This window comes from Musca autumnalis, unplaced genomic scaffold (assembly GCF_047663935.1).
Source record: "Musca autumnalis isolate F117 unplaced genomic scaffold, ASM4766393v1 scaffold_5, whole genome shotgun sequence".
Classification (NCBI taxonomy): Eukaryota; Metazoa; Arthropoda; class Insecta; order Diptera; family Muscidae; genus Musca; species Musca autumnalis.
Genome location: NW_027412088.1, coordinates 97,298,183 through 97,322,351, shown reverse-complemented (window position 1 = coordinate 97,322,351; position 24,169 = coordinate 97,298,183). Strand labels below are relative to the sequence as shown.

Here is a 24,169-nt window from a genome sequence, read left to right as displayed (position 1 = left end):
TGTTGGTTCACAGGTCAACACCTTAATACAGCTCCCATAGAACGGTACCAACAGATTTTCGGTTTTTTTTTGAAGGTTTTAGCTTCATTATCACACCGAAAGGGGTGGAAATTGGTACTTAGTCTTCGTTGGGGGTATAAAACTTCCCCCCAGAATTTTGTTGGTATGGGTCAATATCTTCACATAGCCCCCATAGAACGGTACCTACCGATTTTCGTAATTGTGAAAGATGTGACGTCAATATCCCACCGAAATGACTAAAATTTATTATTTTGTCTTTCATAGGGCGATAAAATGTTCCAGAAAAGAATTATCAGTAAAGGTCCACTTCTTCCTATATCCCCCATAGAAGCGTACCTCTTGATTTACGGTATTTTTTAGGTTTTAACCACAATATCTTACTGAAATATCTGAAAATTGGTATTTAGTCTTCTTTGAGTCTAAAAACTTTACGCCAGAAATTTGTCGGTATAGATGGACGTTTTGGTATAGCCCCCATAGAACGGTACCTCCCTAAATTCGGTATTTTGAAGGTTAACGACATTGTTTTACCGAAATTGCTAAAATTAAGTTGGTATTAAGTCTTCTTCGTAAACAAAAGGAAACTAATTGTTCTATTTTACTTAAATACCACTCGTGGTGTAGGCTGAACTTAAAGCCGCTCTTACTTGTTCTTAACAAAAATATTCCCCACATCCTCCTCAGTAAAGTTGCCAAAGACGTTATATGCCTAAAATGCAAGGATTCCAAGATATCTTGACTCGAATATATCGAAAAAAACTAGAAATAGGCGGAACTTGTCCCGCCTCCTTCGGTTACTTCCAAACGTAAACTTTAAAAACGCCGATTCACGTTTCTCACATTTTTAACTCTACTTTCATCATCTAATCGCTTCTTTCCATCATTTTTTTAAATAGAATTTTGTTGCACTGTGTTACTTTTCCACTGAATATTATCTATAACTCCTTTGAAGAAAAATAAAAATAATAAAAAATAAAATATAAAATTCAACTTTACTTGTTTCGTATATTTTATATCTCTTCCATTTTCTATATATTTATATCATTCATATATATAAAATTTTTTTATTTTAAAATAAACATTATTTATTATAATTTTTTGTAAACTGCTTGTGGGTTTCATACATTTTATTATTGCCTATTACCATTTTTCATATTTATTTTTCAAAATTATTCTAAACAAAATCCTTCGTACTCATGCATTTCTCTCAAACATCCTTTCTGTCCATTTTTTATATATGATTGTGTTTTTTATTTATTTATAAATTTGATTAAAAAAAACAAACAAACAAAACCCCCCTTTGAAATACAAATATACGCGTATGTAGTTATGATCAAAGGTGTCCTATACATAATATTTATATACATGTGTATGTGTCACATTTAAAATTTTGTTGTTGTGCTTGTGATAAATATTTTTTTGTTGTTGTTTGACAAAACGTATATGATTTTTCTTTTATTTTTAAATACTAACATAATTTTAATGTAGAGCCTTTTTTCGGTATTAAATTCATATGAAAGGCTATGTTTTATAGGTAAAAATACAATTTTTTTATTATTTTAAATTATATTTAATAAATAATATTTTAAAGTAAATCATATTGTTCTGATCTGATTTGAAATTCCCTATTACGCGAGGAAAAATAATTCATACATCAGGCGCCATTTGGCTTTTTTTGGAAAGTCTGCAGTTTTTTTTCGTAAACCTACTCAAGGCAGCTTGATATACGACCATGTGTTGTGTTGTTTACAGTGACTTGAACAAATCACTTCGCAAAAAAATGCAATTTACTTGTGAACATTTTCGTCCGATCATTTTCACAACTTTCGACGTAGATAATCACGGCAAGAGTGCATCAAATTAAATCATTGTATGACGATAAAGGCCCATCCTATAGCACTATGATAAACTAGTTTAATGAATTCACTCGCTAAAAAACGAAGGTGGTGAACGTTGTCCAAAAACGGCAGTTGTTCCAAAAAAAAAAAAAAAAAAAACAAAGCTGTGCGTGAACGGATAATGCAAGACCGTTATGTTATATACCGTGAGATAGAGGCATACTTGGGCATTTCTTCCACCGCGACTTATATAAGATCGTTACAGACAACGAATCTTGGATCTATGCTTAGGAGCTCGAAACAAAACAGTAATCGACCGTGGAAGCAGCACTTCGAATCAAATGGTCGTCTGTTTCTTCGCCAAAACTCACCGTGTGTCGACTATGCGGCTTGAGAAATGTAGGACGGCCAATTCTGAGTGGTACAGTACAATTTGTTTGCCTGAAGTCTCCTGAGAAATTCGAAAAACGAACAAGAGAAGACGAATCATCCTGCATTATGACAATGCGAGCTCTCACACATTGATTTAAACGAGCGCCGGTTTGACCGTACAAAATTGATGGGCCATCCGCCGTACAGCCCTGACTGGGGATCCGCTGACTTCATTTAATGATGTACTGAAACATCAAGAAAAAAAGGCGTGGCCAACGATTTTCGCCGCGTAAAAGCGTTCAAAAATCATGTTTTGGAGGTTTCTCAACCGAAGAGAAAAAAGTGATTCAACAATTGGTTTAAGCGCATGAAAAAGTCTATAAATCATGTTGGAGACTACTTAAGAAAACAATAAAACTATTTCTGATGGTAAATATTCGCGTTTTCATTGTTAGGCCAGATAGTTATCGTGCAGGTCTCGTAACTAACATTAATTCGTATATACATTCATCGAATGATTTACGTATAAATGGTAGTTGCCAAGCTTAGCCTTTGTGTTACCACTAAAATAACATCCTAATATGTCTGATGATTGGACATAACCACCCGTGAAACGTAGCATAATGGTTGACTCCTTCTAATTTTTCACCTCTTAGGTCATAACAGCTCAACTCGAAAGAGAATTAATTAAACAAGTATATTCCTCAGATAGAGAACTGCACTAAGTCAGGACTTGGCGATGGGACCCGACGCCAAGATCGTACAATCAACCGTATACATTACGATATCTTTGTCTTTTAGAGGGTGTGGAATTGCAAAACGGTAAAACCTAAACAGTTCCGGAGATATATCGGTATAAACAGGGCTGGAAGAAAATATTCTCTACGTCTTCGAAAAACTATGGAACGTTTGGCGATATCGAAGGTCGTGCTTGATGTCACGTCAAGAGTCATCATGACTGAACGGTTGCACGGCCTGTTCTGTTGTATTCCTCGGCTGATATGAGTGGATATGGCGTTTAATATTGATGTGGTACTGCGCATTTTCCGAAATCCATGCTTATTTTAGACAAACACCTTCTCATCATTGGGAGGAGTAGTGGCTCTACGAATTTCGCTAATGGCGATAGGATTGAAATCTACATGTACGATTCGTCTCGGTTGCCATCGTTGCTTGCATTCAGTAGCGGGTCCATCCTGCCAACTATCCAGACTTCTGGCACAGTATGGTTGGCTAAAGATAAATTTGGTTCATTCCTGGGCAACTTACTCCATTCCTTTAAATTTTATATATTAATTTTGGATCATTCGGTAAAGAAATAATATTCTCTAGAAGTAAAAACCGATATTTTATAAGCCATAACTCTCGTTTAGCGTAGAATATCAGTCGTACCCAGACATTATGAAGACTTGCATAGCTTAGTTGTTACTCATAATTTCTCACAGTTTTAAACATAAAATGGTTTACGAAACCGTATTCTAAAACTTCTATATTAGGCCGGGGCGACTTGTGTGGAAGGGAAAAAACCTTAATTGGCCATTCGCGTTTCCGATTCCTGGGAATGAATTTAGCAAAAAAGTCCAGTAGACCATAGGTCTACGGTAAAAATCGCCTCCCGATTTTGACTTTAAGTTTTTTATCCATGTTTTTTTTTTTTTGACATTTTGGCATATAACGGCCAAACCATTGAGATTTTCGATCCAACACAAAGACAAAAATTGTAGCCAAGAGAGTAGTTAAGAACTCTCTTATACATCCCAAAGGCATTGGAATGCTCCTTAAGGCAGTTTTGGCCTTGAGAAGATGCAAACTTTTCGTAAAGTGTCGATAAATTTCACTGTGCTACAAAAGTTGACCAGAAAAATATTCAAGCGTTCTGATGCAAAATTCTATCGTGTTGGCATCCATGGAGAATGAAAATGCCATCAGTTCGTATGGGTCAATTCGTTTTATTTTTTTATAACGGTAAAAGTTGTGAAAATCTGGGTTTCTTACATTTTCAAATTTAAACGTTTTTAATCCACGTTTTTTTTTGACATTTTGGCATATAACGGCCAAACCATTGAGATTTTCGATCCAACACACAGACAAAAATTGTAGCCAAGACAGTAATTAAGAACTCTCTTATACATCGCAAAGTCATTGGAATCCTCCTTCAGGCAGGTTTAGCCTTGAGAAGGTGGAAACTTTTAGGAAAATGTCGATAAATGGCACGGTGCTACAAAAGTTGACCACAAAAAATTCAGAAAATCTGGGTTTCTTACATTTTCAAATTTAAACTTTTTTATCCACGTTTTTTTTACATTTTGGCATATAACGGACAAACACACAAAGACAAAAATTGTAGCCAAAACAGTAATTAAGAACTTTCTTATACATTCCAAAGGCATTGGAATGCTCCTTCAGGCAGTTTTGGCCTTGAGAAGAGGCAAACTTTTCGGAAAGTGTCGATAAATGGCAGTGTGCTACAAAACTTGACCAGAAAAATATTCAAAAAAAAAATATGCAAAATTCTATCGTGTTGGGATCCATGGAGAACGAAAATGCCTTTAGTTCGTTTGGGTTACTTCGTTTTATTTTTTATAACGGTAAAAGTAGTGAAAATCTGGGTTTCTTACATTTTCAAATTTAAACGTTTTTTATCCACGTTTTTTTGACATTTTGGCATATAACGGCCAAAGCATTGAGATTTTCGATCCAACACAAAGACAAAAATTTTAGCCAAGACAGTAATTAAGAACTTTCTTATACATCCCAAAAGCATAAGAATCCTCCTTCAGGCAGGTTTAGCCTTGAGAATGTGCAAACTTTTCGAAAAATGTCGATAAATGGCACGGTGCTACAAAAGTTGACCAGAAAAAATTCAAGCGTTCTAGTGCAAAATGCTATCGTGTTGGGATCCATGGAGAAGGATAATGCCTTTAAATGTAAAAGTAGTGAAGATCTGTTTTTTACAACGGATTTCTATTGATCCTTCTTCCTTTTAAAGGGGTGAATTATATCTTTCGAACAAGTTATTATTTTTTTAAACCGGCTAACAAATGGCTAAATTGTTGTGCTTTAAGTCTAAAAAAACCCACAAAAACTATAACTGAATTTCTCACTATTCTCAAAATAAATATTAAACAAAACAAAAATTTAAAATATTTTTGAAAATTATGAAAAATTCAATTATAGTTTTTTTGTGGGAGTTTTCGGACTAAACCACTATAACTTAGCAAGCAGATGAGGCAGCTTAAGATCTTCGTCTAATGCCTGCTTTTCTTATTGCCTGTTTTTGGAAAAAATGTCTGTGCGAAAATATAGACCACCGTTTTTTAAATGAAGAATTCTTAGCAATATATTGAAGGTACCTATGAATAATTAGGTCTATATGTCGTATAGAGGTTGAGCTATCGAAAAAACAAAATTTCTTTAACAATTCTAAACAAAATTCCTTCGAATTGTTCTGTTTTTCTTTGTTTGAAAACAAAAATGAATCAATTATGTTTTTATTTTATTTATTTTTTTCAAAAAGGAAGTTTTTATATTAATAATAAACAAATGATTTAGACATTAAATTAATCTTTTATTCAAATTCATTTCCACCTTCAGCCTTTTCAAATTAAAAACATCATTTTTACCTATAAAACATAACCTTTTAACGAAATTTGCATGTCCATGCTTTTTATTGCAAACTTTAACTACGTATTAATCTTTTTTGGTCACATTAAAATGCATTTCCTCGCTCACACCTTAATATCTGTCACAAATTTCCCACGTAACTATTGCTATGAAAAATGTAACAAAATTGAAAATAAAAAAAATTTTAAAATCTGTGAAAACACTTTTTTGAATGGCGTTATTGTTAAAAACAAATTAATGTTAAGTGTTAATATTTTTCATGCTGTTGTTGTTACTCTTTTCTTATTTTATTATTATTGTTATTATTTTTATTGTCATGAATTCAAATTGTAAATATCCATTGACGAAATAAAAAACCAACTACTGATGATTCGAATCCCAAGATAGGCGCTAACAAGAGTGTGTGCTGTGCTATTCTTGTGTGACATTTGATCATACACGTCGTTTAATTTTTCGAGTACTGATTTTCATTAAAATGAATAAATTCATTTGAATTGTGTCAATTGTGTTGTGATAAATCCATTTGATATATTCACTCATAATTATTGTTGTTGTTATTAGTGTTATGATTACAATTAATAATAACATTCTTTATAAAAGATAAATTAAAGTTCATATATAATAAACAGTTAAATTTATATTTATTTGCTTGAGTGTATTAAATATTTTGTTATTGTTATATTTTTAACCCTACACCACTATACGGCACATGTTTAACGTGCATTAAAGCCTTAAAAGGGTAGAAATTTTGCAAAGGATCCTAATGACCTAATGGAGTTGTCCGATATAGTACATTTTCAAACAAGATTTAAGTTTGGGAGAAATATTACGATGTGCAAAGGTTGGACCAATCTTAGTCGCTGCTTTCCATTGTTGTGCCCATTAGGCATTTTAGTTTTGGGCCATTATGTCAGGAGGTATGGCCTTGATAACGAAAAACATATCGCTGTAACCACAAAGAGTAAATTAAAAAAAATAAATAAAACAATCCTCCATCAGCCAAAACTGCATATAGGGACAATTTTTGAACTTTAGTGAGGAAAGTACCAAAAACTGTTGTCAGGTGCATTCCTTCTTGAAACTTTATATACGTTTGGAAAAAATTTGTCTTCTGACATGATTTATACCACCTTCGAAGACAATTTCGAATTAATAAGGACATTGAAACCTTGAAAATACCGAAAATCGGGAGGTACCCTTCCTTCTATGGGGGCTATGTGAAAACGTACCGAAAATGGCAAGTTGGCAAGTTTTATAACCCCAAATAAGACTAAATGCCAAATTTCAGTCATTTCGGTGTGATATTGAGGCCACGACCTTCAAACTACCGAAAATAGGGAGGTATCGTTCCATGGGGGTTATATAAAGACGTGGACCTACACCGACAAATTTCTGGTGCAAAGTTGTATACCTCCAAAGATGACTAAATTTCAGCCATTTCTGTGGGATATTGAGGCCACAACCTTCAAAATATCGAAAAACCGGAAATAACGCTCTATAGGGGCTATGTAAAGACGTGGACCTACACCGACAAATTTCAGATTGAAATTTTAATTTTTTATACCACCAACGAAGACTGAATGCCAAATTTCAGATCTTTCGGTGGGATATTAGGTCACAACCTTCAAAATATCGAAATTTCAGGTGGAAAGTTTTATACTTCCATCGAAGGCTAAATGTCAAACTTCAGCTATTTCGATGAAATATTAAGGCCACAACCTTCAAAATACCGAACATCATGGGGAACTGTTCTATGGACCTATACCGACAAATTGCAGGTGTAAAGTTTTATACCACCAACGAAGACTAAATGCCAAATTTCAGGCATTTCGGTGGAATATTGAGGCCACAATCTTCAAAATACCGAAAATCGGGAGATACCGCTCTATGGGGGCTATATAAAGACGTAGACCTATACCGACAAATTTCAGGTGGAAATTTTTAATACCACCAACGAAGGGAATATTGAGACCACAATCTTCAAAATACCGAAAATCTTGGGGTACCGCTCTATGGGGACTCTATTTAAAATGTGGACCTATACCGACAAATTTCAGGTGGAAAGTATTATACTTCCATCCAAGACTAAATGCCAAATTTCAGCCATTTCGGTGGGATATTGAGGCCACAACCTTAAAAATACCGAATATCGGGAAGTACCGCTCTACGAGGGCTATTTAAACTTAGACTAACCAAATTTAAGCCATTTCGGTGGGATATTGAGGCTACTTAACCTATGGGGGCTATAAGAAAATGACCTATAGCAACAAATTTTTGGTGGGAAGTTGTATAACCCCAGCGAATTCGCATCTCGAATTATGTTGAGTCACTTTGATGGTAAGTCAAAATTAACGATGACGGTCGATGCGTCTTGTACTGCAATCGGAGGGGTCCTACAGCAGTTACGTGGTAGTGTAATGGAGCCGTTGGCGTTATTTTCAAGGAAACTGTCCCCTACAGAGTCGAAATATAGTGCTTTTGATCGTGAGTTACTGGTGATTCATGACAACATAAAGCATTTTAGGTATATGCTTGAAGGAAGATGTTGTACAGTGTTTACAGACCATAAACCACTGATACGTGCTATGGAGTCAAAGACAGAACGAAGTCCACGACAGATCCGACAATTAGAATACATTTCACAATTTACGAATGATATTCAATACTTTCGAGGAACTTCCAACGTCGTAGCTGATACGCTTTCAAGGTCGTTTGAGGTTGAGGTCCTGAATAGCTCGGAGTTGAATTTAAAATTATTGAGCCCAGAACAACAAAAAGATGACAACCTGACAGAGATCTTGCAAAATAAGGATACATTCCATAATTTAAAGCTAATCGAACTTCCGTTGTATCCGTCGGATGATTTGTAAGAGATATTACTGGCCAGGTATGAACAAGGAAATTAATGTTTGGGCTAGAGATTGTATTGGTTGTCAGAAATCGAAGATAACTAGGTACTCAAAATCTCCTGTAATGAAAATAGATATTCCGAAGGGCAGGTTTGAGCATATACATGTTGATATTGTAGGACCATTCCACCTTCACGCGGTCATCGATATCTACTGACTGTCATTGATGGGTACACACGTTGGCCAGAAGCATACCCACTTAGGGATATTACGGCGGAAACAGTCGCTCGGACTTTATTTTCTAGATACGTGTCACGTTTTGGGGTGCCACTCACTATAACAACTGACAGAGGAACGCAGTTCACATCGAAGATGTTTACGGAACTAACCCGGTTACTCGGCAGCCACAGAATTACCACTTCTGCATATCATCCCCAAGCAAATGGCATGGTTGAGCGGTTTCATAGGCAGCTTAAAGCTGGAAATATGGCAAGCAATCAGCAAGCAAATTGGTTCGAGGTTCTTCCGATGGTGTTGTTAGGGCTAAGGTGGCCATTTCGGTGGGATATTGAGGTAACAACAGTCAAAATACCGAAAATCGGGTGGCACCGTTCAGGTAGAAAGTTTTACACCCCCAAACAAATACTAAATACGAAATTTGAGCCATATGAGGTCACAACATTTAAAATACAGAAAATCGGGAGGTACCGTTCTATGGGGGGTCTATATCAAAACGTGGATCGATATAGTCAAATTTCAATACCAAACATCCTAGGAGTAATAAATAATCTATAACAAATTATAAAGCCCTATATTAGAAATTGCGAGCTATATGTTGATTTCAACAGACGAACGGATAGACAGACGGGCATACTTATGTCGACTTAGAATTTTATGCTTTATAGGGGCTTTATGGTGGATTACCTGCAATACTAAGAAAGAGAAAAATAAGAAAAATCCTTAATTTCACCAAGAAATCGTTTGCCCCGTGGCAAAGAAGAAACATTTATGAAACAATTTTAGTGGTGTAGGGTCCGTTATGATCGGTCCTACCGATTTCTGCCTTATTTAACCATTTTATTGTTAAATTGTTATTATTAAAACTTATAATTTGTTAATTTCATATTAATCATTAATATTGTATTATTTCTGATTTTGTGTACTCTCCATCTAAATAATATTGTCTATCATCATCATAACTAAATACCCGTATGTCAAAATTAAACCAGAAAACAAAAAAAAAATGTTGTTGTTAATTCAAAATTATTTTCTGTTGTTAATACAAAAAAAAAACAAATCATTGAATTGAATGAAAACCACAAATGAAATTGTAAATTGAATCTACACATATAATTTTTTGTTAACACCAAACACCTTATTTATTTACTTTTGTTTTATGTAAATTTATTTTAAATTAACAAATAAACCAACCAACAATACCACAGAATGTTCCCAACCTCCAATATAAAAATATTTCCCTGCATCACCCATCCACCCATTTATATTCACTTATCATTTACCAACCAAAAATCCCACATAACCACCATCACACCAATGAATGTGTCATCCAACCAACCATCTACCGAGTCAGTCATCATTATTGTAACCTCGCTACCTCGCTGTGCTCTGTCATATTTTTATCCACATATCACATCAACAAAACCTCCAATCATTCATTCATACATTCCTCTCATCCTGCACCTGATGCCCACAAACATGTTGTTATTGTTTTTCGTTTCTTTTTTTTTTTTTTTTTTTTGTATGTATGAATATTTGTTATTGTAGAATATCCTGTTTGCAAAGTGTGGTTTAAATCAAATTGATGCGAAAATGTAGGAAAAATTTTTATATTTTTTCGTGATTTTCCACTAATGACTCATATGTTGCTTATGTTAGCACAGTTACAACAAATTCGGCTTCATTAGATAAGTAATTGGTAAAACAATTCATTACAGCAATAATTCATGTCGTTTTTTTTTAACATCGAATTCATTATACATCAAACATTTTCAAATAAAGCTTTGCTTAAGAAAAAAAATTGTTTTTCAATGAAAAATGGGAACGGGATGCACAGTGGCCCAATGGTTATCACGAATATGATGTGCATACATACATATGTAAATTGCTTTGATATTTTCATGAATTCTACCCCTTATATTTAGTGGACATAAGATTCTAAAATTTCGCAAACAACTTAGACAGGAGAGGTGTCTAACTATGTCGGACAGGCGATCATAATAAGTCCCAACGTTATGAACCATAGGACCAAATTCACGTTTGTTTTTATGGCCTCGCAACGGCTTTCGTAATATTTTGCCCAAACTTAGTTTAAGTTCGAAGATGAGCTATATCGGTCCACTCCTTCCGGTACCTCCCCCACAAAAGTTCGAAAATGTTCGGAAAATTTGTGCGCACGATAACTCTTGAAGGGAGTAACCGATATGGTCCATACTTTGCCCATCGTGGAGCGTGTACCAGACTTAGATCAGGTTTTAATATGGACTCAATTGGTCCACTCCGTCGGGTACCTCCCACACAAAAATTTGGAAAAGTTCAGGTTTGGGACCATCTCTCGAATCGCTTTGATTTTTGCTTTAGCAACTTGTATTCACTGCCCTCCATACGACGGTATAAGTTTCATCATGGGCAAGTCCATACTTCCTGAGAAAATAGCCTGAAAGTTGCAAAAAACCCCTATGACACCGTGTAAGGAGGTTGGAGGGCAAAATAACTCTCGAACAGGTCTGCCGATTCGGTCCAAAGTTTGGTCTTAGTAATATTTTGTCCAAACATAGTTTAAGTTCGAAGATAAGCCATATCGGTCCACTCCTTCAGGTACCTCCCCCACAAAAGTTCAAAAATGTTCGGTAAAATTGTGCGTACGATAACTCTTGAAGAGAGTGGCCGAATTGGACCATACTTTACACATCTTAATATATCTACCAGATATAGATCAGGTTCAAATATGGACTATATTTGTCCACTCCATCCGGTACCTCCCACACAAAATTTCGGATACATGTTCACTTTAAGACCTGCTTTCGAATCACTTTGATTTTTGTTGAAGCAACTTGCATTCGCTGCCTCAATTGCGATGGTAAAAGTTGTTTCAGGGGCAAGTCCATACTTCTTGAGCAAACATCCCTGAAGTTGTAAAAAACCCCTATGGTACCATATGTAGTGGCTGGAGATCCATTCTTTTTAGTATCTCCTCCGCAAAACTTTTGATCTCTAATCCTAATCAACATTTTTGTCAGTTCAAACGCCCAAAATTCCCTAAATACATGCGTTTTTTGGGAAAAAATTGTTTCAATATATACAGGCTGAGGGTATATCTTTGTCGGCCAAGCCGACTGATACTTTTTTACTTGTTGGATTGTACCCTAATACCATGATTTGCGTCATTTATTGGGATCATTTTCTGACTTAGAAAATCGTTCAGCAAAATGTTCTCTTTACAACTCGTTAAGTTCAGCTTTCTTTTAATGGTAGAATATATGATTTCTTCGGAATTGGTTTGCTGCTGAAAAGTCGATCGTCCGACTGCAAGGTCGCGGATCTGGATAGACTCTATGTAATTTGGTATCTCGCAATTTCCGGGCAGAGGAAACTTTCTTATTCTTATTTATTGCCCCACTGACAGACAAAATGGAAAGGCTAGGGGAAAAAACAAAAAAGGGTCAGTTGTAGATGATAGTGAAGAAACATCGTAAGATCGGGCTTCAGCTCAACCATACCTGGGAACCATACCTGTAGAAGGAATAGTTTGCACCTCAGTGAGGGAAACTTTATATGCGCCCAATCAATCGTATTTGTTGTAATCAAAGATTGTGGCCCGAAAACTAGGGCCTCGAAGATCTCACACAATATACAATTCTGTTGGTAGCGCTATTTGGCTTAATGCGTTTGAAAGAAGAAAAGTTCGATAACAGCGAAGCCACTCCACAACCGATATATCTGAAGAGCCTCTGCCAAAGGCGAAACATGCATGCCACATAGTGGTGGTTGTGTGGGTTCGAATTGTCGTCTTTCCTTTTTCACTTGCATCATTGATCATTAAGCTCGATTCCAACGAGAAATTAATTACAAATTAATGTGTCGATGGTTTTAAAGATTTCATCATCATCGCCTAAACAGCCGGCTATGGTGACGACATCTTTAAGGACTGAGGTAATCGGACTAATGAAGATTGTGTCAGTGCACGGCAGTGTTGATAACTCCGAAACCCGCCTCATAAAGGCATTTCTATGGAATCCTGGTAGTATAATACTTCTGGAAAGCTCACACCAAAAGATATAAATAGCACAGATATTTGTCTGTTCAGATTTTTCGTGCGCCGAGTCATTCGTTTAATGCTTCATTGGCTACTTTGAGGACCTTTTTCCTTTTTACCTTTCGCACCAACTTCAGATGATTCTTGTGTATACCTTTTATATAGGTATATGCGGTTTCGACGTATAAAACTTTTTGACCGTAATACGGACTCTAACGGACTGTCATAGCAGATATAGAACTGTCAAAGTTGATTTCAGAAATAACCAAATTCTTTGTTACTATCGTAGTATCGGTGACTTCTAGAGTGTGATGTGTTAGAGGGGATCAACACTATACACTGCTTACTTATCTCGTAGATCGTTTTTATACCCTCAGCCTTTAGGCTATGAAGGGTATATACACTTTCATACGGGTAAAATGTGCCTCATCGAAACAACGGTTTTAGACCCAAAGTATGTTTGGACGAAATGTGTTTCAGACAATTTGGAGTCGATTGAGCAATGTCCGTCCGTCTGTCTGTCTGGCTGGCTGGAGCGCACGATAACTCTCGAACGGATAAACCGATTCGGTTTAAATTTTGGCTTTCGTAATATTTTACCCAAACTTAGTTTAAGTTCGAAGATGGGCTATATCGGTCCACTCCTTCCGGTACCTCCCCCACAAAAGTTCGGAAAATTTGTGCGCACGATAACTCTTGAAGGGAGTAACCGATTTGGTCCATACTTTGCCCATCGTGAAATGTGTACCAGATTTAAATAAGGTTTCAATATGGACTCAATCGGTCCACTCCTTTGGGTACCTCCCACACAAAATTTCGGAAAAGTTCAGTTTAGGGCCTGCTCTCGAATTGCTTTGATTTTTGTTTTAGCAACTTGTATTCACTGCCCTCCATACGACGGTACAAGTTTCAGCAGGGGCAAGTCCATACTTCCCGAGAGAATAGCCTGAAAGTTGCAAAAACCCCTATGACACCGTGTGAGGTGGTTGGAGCGCAAGATAACTCTCGAACGGAACTGCCGATTCGGTCCAAAATTTGGCCTTAGTAATATTTTGTCCAAACATAGTTTAAGTTTGAAGATAAGCCATATCGGTCCATTCTTTCAGGTACCTTCCCCACAAAAGTTCAAAAATGTTCGGAAAAATTGTTCGTACGGTAACTCTTGAAGGGAGTTGCCAAATTGGTCTATACTTTACACATCCTAATATATCTACCAGATATAGATCAGGTTCAAATATGGACTATATTTGTCCACTGGTACCACACACATAAAATTTCGGATATGTTCACTTTAAGACCTGATATCGAATCACTTTGATTTTTGTTGAGACAACTTGCATTCGTTGCCTCAATTACGATGGTAAAAGTTTTTTAGGGGCAAGTCCAAGCCTGAAGAGTGTAAAAACATCCTATGGCACCATATGTTGTGGCTGGAGACTTCCATAACTGTCAATGTCGATCCATTCCTTTTAGTATCTCCTCCGCAAAAGTCTTTAATCCTAATCAACATTGTTGTCGGTTCAAACGTTCTAAATTTTTAAAAACCCTAAATACATACGTATTTTGGGAATTTTTTTTTCAATATAAACAGGCTGAGGTTTTATCTCTGTCGGCAAAGCCGACTGATATTTTTTTACTTATTGGTTATAACGATAACGTTATTACGCCGACCTCTGGTGACAAACAACATAATCAAATACTCAGGCCAGAAGGGCCCTGCCAAGGATTTTATAGAACCAATTTTGAAGTAACCCCTTAAGTTAACATATTGTTGCACGAAAAAAGCCCAACGCCGAATAAAGTTAATCAAAACCGATAAATTTGTTGTTGTTGACTCTGATGTAGATGAATCCATGACTCATGTCAACTTCGGATGTAATTTTTTGTAAAAAATAATACCTAGGGCTTTTATTGGACACATTATGAAGAGGCGTCATCTGTTAACAAAAATACGCACGAATATGCCAAAGTCGGTAAAGGTTGACCCAAAGGTTGATTTTTAGTCGTAATTACTTACTTATGTGGTTGGCACTCTGCAGGACATTTGTCCTATAAGCCGAATTAAGAGATATTTCCATTCCTCTCTGTTTGTTGCTTTTCTTTTCCAAGGATATCCTGTTTTTCATTTCGTCTTCCACTTATTTACTTCATCGAAGCCTTGGCCTTCCCATGCGATCCGTGAAAACGGAAAGCCGAAGAGCTTCCCACAAAACCACCAAATTATGCAACCGGTTTCGCATTTTTTGAGTTATGCCACTCTTTAAGTAAATGAGAGATATGATAGTGTGATTGTTGTGGGCTTATACTGTGTGTTAGTAGCCTACTACACACACACGAGCACACAAATCAGCAAACAATATTTTCTAGCCACTAGACCTTATTCATCAAGGAATACTCGCGAGCACTGCCACATAAAGCAAAATAGTTATGAAAGAGAATAAACCTCTTATAAAGTTCGTATTCTCCGCGTAGTCGCACCCGCAAGTAGTTTTCAGTAGGGAGCAAAATCGAGCCCTGCTTAAGGAGATCACACGAAAGGCTGTCTAAATGTCTGAAACCTCTGTTGATACCAAACTGTTTGGAGAGGTCCTTTCCTATTTTTACTGAATATAGGCTATCAGTTTTAGTCATGAATGCCTTCTGGAGGTTTCCAAGGGATAAAGCGATAGCAAATAATAAATATTTGTACGTTTCTCGTACCCATGGAGATAGGCTATGGCAACAATGTCTAATTTATACGAAATTGTGGGTAAATAAGTGCGGAATCAATAATAAGATACTATATAATCTCGACAATCCAGACACCACACGTTTCGATGGTGTCCGAATCATCGAACTTTCCGGATTACCGAATATCCCCAACGAAGACTAAATACCAAATTTCAGCCATCTCGGTGTGATAATGAGGCCAAAACCTTCAAAATACCGAAAATCGGGAGATATCGTCCTATAGGGGCTATATCAAAACGTGGACCTATATAAACATTATATGGTAGAAATGCCTCTGGAAACACAAAATACAAAGTTGCAACCGAATCTGTTGTCAAATGGGACTAATACATTGAAAATATATTAAAATGACGCGTACTTTATATGGGGCCCCAGCAAACACAATGTCGGACGTCCGACGCGTCTGTTCAAAGTCGGAAGTTTTTTCCGACTCGTCTGACCGACTTCGGTCCGAACTCTGTCCGACTACTCTGACGAACTTTTTCCCGTTCTCTCTCTCCCTCTCTGAAGGGAATTTTTCTATTTCCCTTGTGCTTCTTTGGCAAAACTAAGTGTAAATAAGCAGAGAGAAAAGAATTGTACATGTTTCGCTCGCACATTGTAAATGTGTAATTGTTGATGTGCGGCGTTGATGCAGTACAAACGAAAAATTGAGTGCTCGGGTTTTAATTTCTGTATCGGAGAACAAATTTGGTTTATTTTTGTTATGCGTGTTGATGCATGATAGTGCTTAAATGTTATTCATAGTGATCGGTTGCATACATATTTCTTTATTTTTATGAACTTAATGAAAGTAAAGATTTTCTTCGTCAAACTTCAACACTATTCCGTGGAAAGTCATATGTTTTATATTTGTACATGGCCAAAGTTAAGTTTCTTAACACTTTCATGTGTATCAAATTTTTTTGCATGTGAAGACATGTATTTTTTCATATGTATACTAATAACAATTGTTTTACATATTTCACAGATCGTGTTGACGAATTTGTTGTTCTCCACAGTTTGTTTTTCTATTTAACACAGCAAAATATGATATTAAAACCTTTAATATGTTTATAGTAAACTTTCATGGGATTGGGATATTTCATGAACTAACTGTTTATTTTCAACATCTTTTAATAATAATGATGGTAAATAAATCAGAATTTCATACGATAGTTCATCTGACTTCGCAAACACTTTCGAATTTCATAAGATTTTACTTCCGAATTCGGACCGATATCTGTCCGAAAGTCGGTAAATAAATCAGAAATTTATCCGATAGTTCATCAGAGTTCGGACCGAATTCGGTCCGAAAGTCGGCTAAAACATCCGATTTTCATCCGAATTTCGGTCATATGACTTTCGGTCAGAGTTCGGACCGAATTCGGATCCCTACTCGGACGTTTCATCCGACTTTCGGACCGAATTCGGTCCGAACTCTGATGTTTCTTCCGATTTTGGTTTGCTGGGGCGTTATATGGGGGCTATACCAAAACGTGGACCTATATAAACCAACTTTGGTAGGCCTCTGGAGACACAAAATACCAAATTACAACCAATTCGGTGGTAAAATGGGACAAATATCTTAAAAATTCCTTAAAACGACGACGCGTCACGCGTCATTTTGTATGGGGGCTATACGAAAGCGTGGACCTACATAGCCCACTTTCAATACCAAAAGTCCTACGTACAAATAATAGATTTTCCCAAAATTTCATTCACCTACGTCAATCCGTTCGGACGCTAGAGTGATTTCCACAGACGGACAGACGGACGGACATGGCTATATCGATGTAGAATTGCACGCTGATCAAGAATATATATAGTTTGTGGGGTCTACAATTATTATTTCCAGTAGTTATAAACGCAGTGACAAACTTAATATAACCCCGTCATATGGTGGAGGGTATAAAAATAGTGATGTCCGGATTATCGAGTAGAAAAATCTCGATAATTTTAGTGTCGGCTTAACGAGACTATACTGTATATAAAAAGGCGATTGGGTGGAATCCAGAGTCTAGAAAAAATTGGTTTGATTTCGCAGCATTGTTTTTAATGTAAACATGATATTAGTCGGTTGGATGGTGTGGTAACTTTTCGAATTCATTACCCAGCAAAAAGTTTGCATCCAAGAAATTCAGTTTAATGGCTAGTAGTCTTTTAGATGAACGTTTTCCCTATTCCATTTGTACTGCATCGAAATAGGGAGTGAAACTTTCTTGTTGGGTTTCACCGACTTTTGATCTAAAAAAAAAGTCGCTTTAATATTTATGCACAGTTTATGTTCGTAAACCTTCCGTTGCCAATGTGTAAAGCTGCATGTCTTAATTACATCTCTAGAAAGAACACACAGATGCCTCAAATATTCCAAATTTTATCATCGCATTTTTGTCACTTGCCACAAAATCGTATTTGTTTTGTATTTGCCTCACCTCGTGTTTGTCATTGTTTTTGTTGTTCATCACACTTTGCAACAGGATATACCTAGATTTAAGTATAAATATAATTTTAAAAAGTATACAAATTATTTTTATATATTGAAAACATTAAATGGATCCTGACAATATTTGCTCATTTAATGTTTTTATTAATATTTTCCCTTTCAAACTACCACAAAAAAACTGGGATGCCAATCAACCAACCAATGAATTATGGAACCGATTTTTCCCACAATTGGATTTGCTGCTTTTCCCACAAAACTTGTGTATTGGAATTTCGTCAACAGTCGATTTCATGAATGGAGATGCCAAAAGCCCCCAGCATACGGTCGTCCATCCAATGTACGTGAGCTATACAAGCATACCAACCTCAGCAAGTGCAACAATGCTCTCAAATAAGCATCATCACCAACACTCGCTACATCATTCGCTCAATAATAGTAACCATCATCTCAGTAACAGTTCTCATGCATTGGCAACTACTACCAATAGTAACAATACCACAACTCCAACAGCTGCAAAAAAACAATTTCGAACATCATCATCCTCCTCTCAGCAACCTTATACTCATCACCATCATCATCAGCAACTCTCATCTCTCCATAGACAATTTAGTAATAATAGCAATACGAATGCCGCTGCTGCTGCTGCTGCAGGCCCAAATGCAACTAGCAACAACAATCTTCTACTACTTACTAACAATTTTAGCAACAGCAACAACAATAAGAACAATAGTCATAACAATAGTAACAGTAATCGCCATAATGCTACAGCAACAGCAACAACAAACAGCAACACATTCTTAATACACACACACAAAAGTAACAGGAGCAATCCGAACAACAACAGTCAATACAATTTGAATAGCAAGGGTTTGATTGGGGGAGGAGGACCGGGAGGATCGGGCTCGGCAGCAATTGGAGGTGGTTATACGGCAGGTGGCAGCTATAATGGTAGCCTCCTTAGTAACAGTAGTCAGTATCATCAGTATAACAATGGACCCGTCGGTGTTGGTTCGGGTCGTCGTAGTCGACAACCGCTGGACCTATCACCCATGTCCACTAGTTATAATACCCGTAGTTATTCCACTAACAACAGTAATGCCAGTAACAGTATGCTTTATAGTCCTAAACAGGCTCGCAAAATGAGCCCCCTAACGTCGAACAGTATTTTCCCAGCCAATACGGCAACAGCCATAGATTTGGTGCAAAAACAAACCGGAGGTGGAGGTGGGCAATTGAGCAGCTACTATGATGACAGTACCGCCAAGGCAGATCATCAATTTTATGTCAATGGTGGGGGGTCGAGGCGCCACATACTAATGGGCGGTGGTGCCTCTGTGTCAACTCCCACACAGGACACAACCCCCTCATTGTCCTATGCCTCACTGCAGAATTCCAATCAAAATTTGAATTCTAGCTTGAAGAATCAGCGAGTTGGAGGTCTAGGCTCCGGTATGAACACCTCGCTGAGCAATAGTAATTATAGCCTTACGAATAGCTTGAATAACAACCATCCACCATCTCCGGCCCCTTCGGCTTTGGGAGGTGGTTCGAACAGTGGTCGCTTTGCCCGCATACATTCCAAACCGAAACCGCCCAAATCATCCAGTTATTCGAACTTTAGCAATTCCAATCTTATGACACCCAATGGCAATTCTGCTGCTCAACCTCAAACCCCGGTCACTCGAAACGAACGTCCATTGTCCTCAAGTAATTTTGATGAAACCTTTGAGGATGATAATTTTTCTATGCAAAATCTCAAACCAGATGAAGATATAACCTATGTTCCGTTTGGTAAACCCACACCAGGTTCGTATTTTGTCAATAAAGAAAACAACAATTTACCCTCCTTTGGGGAGGGAAATAATCAACAGTCGTCCTCTGGACCCAGTCCTAATAACAATAACCCACAATTTGTAAATGGGGGTTCACCCCAACCCCCCTTACTGGAAGGTGGTGGCATTTTACTTGAAAAGGGAGCCATTTTACATCCTCATCCCGATATGAATCCGGCTCAAAGGGTTATATATCAACAAAACGGCTTACCCTTCCACCCAGCCTATTCCCCAGTGCCGTATAGGCAAAATTCTGCTTGTTCGCAGCAGGGTCCACCACGGCCCACCAATATACCCTTGCCCATTGTACCGGCTTCATATAATCATCAATGCACAGAAATGATTTCACCCTCCGAGGTAACGCCACCTCCACCGCCTCAACCCAGACCCCATATATTTCAGCCACGCACTGGCACTGCCCCCTATCCAGATCTCTCACCCGATGTAACCGAACGTTATGCCATGCCCACTCAATATATACCACGTTCCCCGGTGGCGTCACGCATTGCCCGCCGACAAAGGCAACAGCAGCAACACAACCACCATAATCAGCAACAATCGAATCATAATAATTCTTCGGTAGAAAGATCTCATACATCGGCAAATTTTTGTGATCAAATTAGGGATACACCACCGGGTTATAGGATACACAAAGGTGTGGCTATAAAGTCGGTAAAGCCTAATGAACCACAACCACCATCTATGGTTAGGGCTCGTAGCCATGACCGTTTGTCGGATTCTCATAATAAGGCAATGGGTGAAAATCATCAACAAGCCCCGGAAAATCTAAGTAATGGTGGTGGCGAAGCGGGAGGTGTTGGTGGTTCGTTTAAGAATCGTGATTCTTCTGCCCAGAATACACCTCAAAGATCAGACATATCCCAAGAAATGGCACCACATGTTAATCGCCGTAGTGGCCGACGTGGTGGTGAAATACCCAAACCTCGACCCAGATCCTATTGTAATTCTATGTCCGGTGGTGAGGGTGTTATCAGGGGAAATATTGCCTCTGATCGTAAAATGGGTTATGCCGGCAATGGGGCAGCCGTTGAGGGGAAAATGAAAATGGGTGGTGTTTATTAGGAGGAGAAAGAGAGAGAGGGTGATGGAGGGAGACAGAAGATTTGTTAAAGTTGTATCCATAAATTGAGAATAGGGTTTTGAAGTGATTTAATAGAGATTGAACAGGAGAGATTCAAAATTACTGTGCCATATTTTCGAATAATTGCTCATGAATCTTGTTTGCTTTCCCAACGAGACCATTTATCTACATATAGCTAAACTTATTAAAATTTAAATTAGCTAGGTCCACACTAGCGTGATTTCATTCAAAAAATTTTTATAAAATCATGCGTCCCTAGATCGAGTTCCATAGTGGAGTAATTGCATGGAATTTGCTGTAGTGGGGAACTCGATCTAAGAACGCCAAATTTCATGAAATTTTTCAATGAAATCACGCTTGTGTGGACCGGGACTTAGTAGTGTTTTTGTCGCTCCGGTTTCAACCTGTTTAAAAGAACTATTCCGTGAAATGAACATTTGTTTATTTAGTTTCTTTCATTCATTAAGTTGAGTTATGTCGCTCCGGAATAGAGTTGGGTAATCTAGTTCCTAGTTCACTGTACTAGTTCCAAAACATATCAGTAACGTCATAAAATCTAACGTGTAATACTGTTCATACAAAGGAGGTGACCCATAGGAACTGCGTTGTGAACTAGATAGTTCCATATAGTTCATTTGCAGAACTCTACTCTGGAATGAGCTAGTTCAAAGAAACTACATATTTCGTAAAAGGAGCAATTGGAACAAAATCCAGCTATTTCGCATACCTGCTCCCTTTCGTTAATCTAATTCAGTTATACATTTAATAGAGTAATGTCGTTTCGAAACGAAGTACTTCAAAAGAACTATTCGGTTAAATTAACTATTTCGTTCATATAATTCACATAGTCCAGTTATACATTTAGTAGATTTGTGTTGTTTCAGAATGAACTAGTTCAAAAGAACTATTCGGTTAAATGAACGACCTGAACAATAACCAACTTGTCCGTTTATATAGTTCCTTTCATTTGTCCTGAAACTAGTTACTTTTGATAAAAAGGGAACTAGCCACATCGATCCGTTCAGTGAACGATAAGATTCAATACTACAAACTATCGTTTCAAGAAACATAGAACGTTGTTGAGGATCGTATTTACTCTAACTGGATCTTTAGTCGAAGAAAAACCTATATTTACTTATATCGTTTTTAGACGAAACATATTCTTTATTTCGTTTAATTGATTTCGAAATAATTTAGGCTCAGCTCTAGTCCGGTCGTTGGAATAAGAATAGTAGAGTAACAAAGTAAAATTCCACAGTCGGCGTAGTTCTTTTTAGATCAACATTAAATGTTGATCCGAAAGTTTCCAATATAAAATCGACAAAAAATGCAATCTTAAATAATTTGTTTAGCTTGTAGCTTCCCCAAAGCTTAGTGTAAGCTTTTTAATTGTTATGCTTTAAATTAGCAAGATTTTTGTTATTTTTATGTTTCGTTTATAGTTTTTCTTTTAAAGTTTATTAAATTGTTCCTTTTATAACGTTTTCTTGTTCTTTTAATAATTAATTTTTTTGATACAAAATTAATTTCTTAGAAATTGTATTATCTATACTGTGCCATTTATAGAATCCAATTCAAAAAAAAAAAAAAAAAAAAAAAATTATTTTAGGTTTGAGTCAACCGTGAAAAAATTTGCATAATTATAAGATTGTGTGGGAATCCTGCTTGGGCGCCAGTATATTCATTTAATTAAAATATAATAGCGAGATAATTAAACAAAATTACAATCGAATAGGAATGCGATCACTTCTAAAACTATAATACAGTTTAAGAACCCCACCATTTTTAAAGTTATGAAATCATACTATAAAAACACTCGTTAAGGACATTTAATTTAGAAAATTGATATGATCTGGAAATATCTTTAATTTCGATCGCTTGAATGTCACCAAATATAAGTCCTCAATAACATATTTCCTTTTTCGAATAATTTACGCATATCGATGACCTACTTCCTCAACCTCGTGTCTTTATAAAACAAATTTTTTGAGGAGAGATATAAAAACGTTCATTTTTGCATATATTGGGGTTTATGAAAAAAGTTTAAACGCAATTATTAGATAGTTGGGTACATCTAATTCCCTAATAATTTCATTAAAACATTTCCTAAAACCTCGATGTATCCAAAAATGATCCTTTTCAATCTCTCCTCAAAAATTTTATTTTTTTAAGATACGAGGTTGAGGTAGTAAAACATCGATATGTTCAACAATTCATTTTTGACAAATTTAGTCAATAAAAAAACTTCGTTTTTATTTGTGAACTAACCAACAAAGTAGGCCTCACAACACGCGTTGGGCGCCATTTGCACTAAAAAAACCTGGTTAGTGTTCTGCGAATTCATCAATGTTATATTTTGTAGTCTAAAAGAAAGCAAAACATTCCAAAATTTCCTTCAATATAACCAAAATACCCCGAGTATTGTATTTTTAAAATAGAAATTATTGGCAAATTTTCATTTCCAATCCAGAGGATCTTGAATAAGTCATCCAATATCCTTGGAATATTTATGATAAACTGGAAAAGTTATATATATGTTGTGATCCAAACAAAAAAATAAATAAAAATAAAGCTTTAAGAAATATGTAAAGCTTTTCAAAAAAAAGTTTCATTCAGAATGCTAGTACAGTTCATTGTGGAAGACTATTTAGTTTTTTCTTATCGCTCGTTTTGAAATCTCTGTATGCCTTGTTTCCACTACTTTGTGAAATTAGTAATACAAATTCTGAAACGAGATGCCTTCTTTGATAGATGTTTGGCCCTTCTTCTAATGTTATTGTTTCGTCCCGTCCAAGTTTCATATTGCTGTGAACTATAATGTCTTGCAGCAAACTTAAACTATAAACCTTCTATCGACGGGAATTCCAACTGCTAGTACAGCTCTTTGTGGAGGACTATTTAGTATTTTCTTATCGTTCGGTAAATTTATCGTTTGCCGTTTCTGTTGATCTCAGTGACCCATATCTTGTGGATTATTTTATAGGTTTCTTTGTACGATCCTTTGGTTCAATGGCCACAGAGACAATAATAACCATTATACAATATATTACTCAGTACACTGCCGATTAGGCTAACTGATCTAGTCCATATATTCTTTTCAATG

At 36.6% G+C, this 24,169-nt stretch overlaps 1 protein-coding gene across 3 annotated transcripts in view; it reads left to right on the top strand.

Moving 5' to 3' along the window:
- Positions 1 to 24,169, top strand: part of NKAIN (Sodium/potassium-transporting ATPase subunit beta-1-interacting protein) — a 198,761-nt gene that overhangs the window by 148,327 nt on the left and 26,265 nt on the right. The window contains exons 7-8 of one of the 3 annotated variants that reach the window (XR_012408397.1): positions 18,415 to 21,563; positions 21,731 to 21,877. The exons of 1 other annotated variant lie outside the window; for it this stretch is intronic. Coding sequence is in view for 1 of the 2 variants with exons in the window: in XM_073955136.1 (XP_073811237.1) it covers positions 18,415 to 21,047 (2,633 nt within the window). In the remaining variant the exon portion in view is untranslated. Of the gene's footprint in view, positions 1 to 18,414; positions 22,672 to 24,169 lie in introns of those variants that run through there. One more of the 3 variants, XM_073955136.1, reaches the window with a different exon arrangement.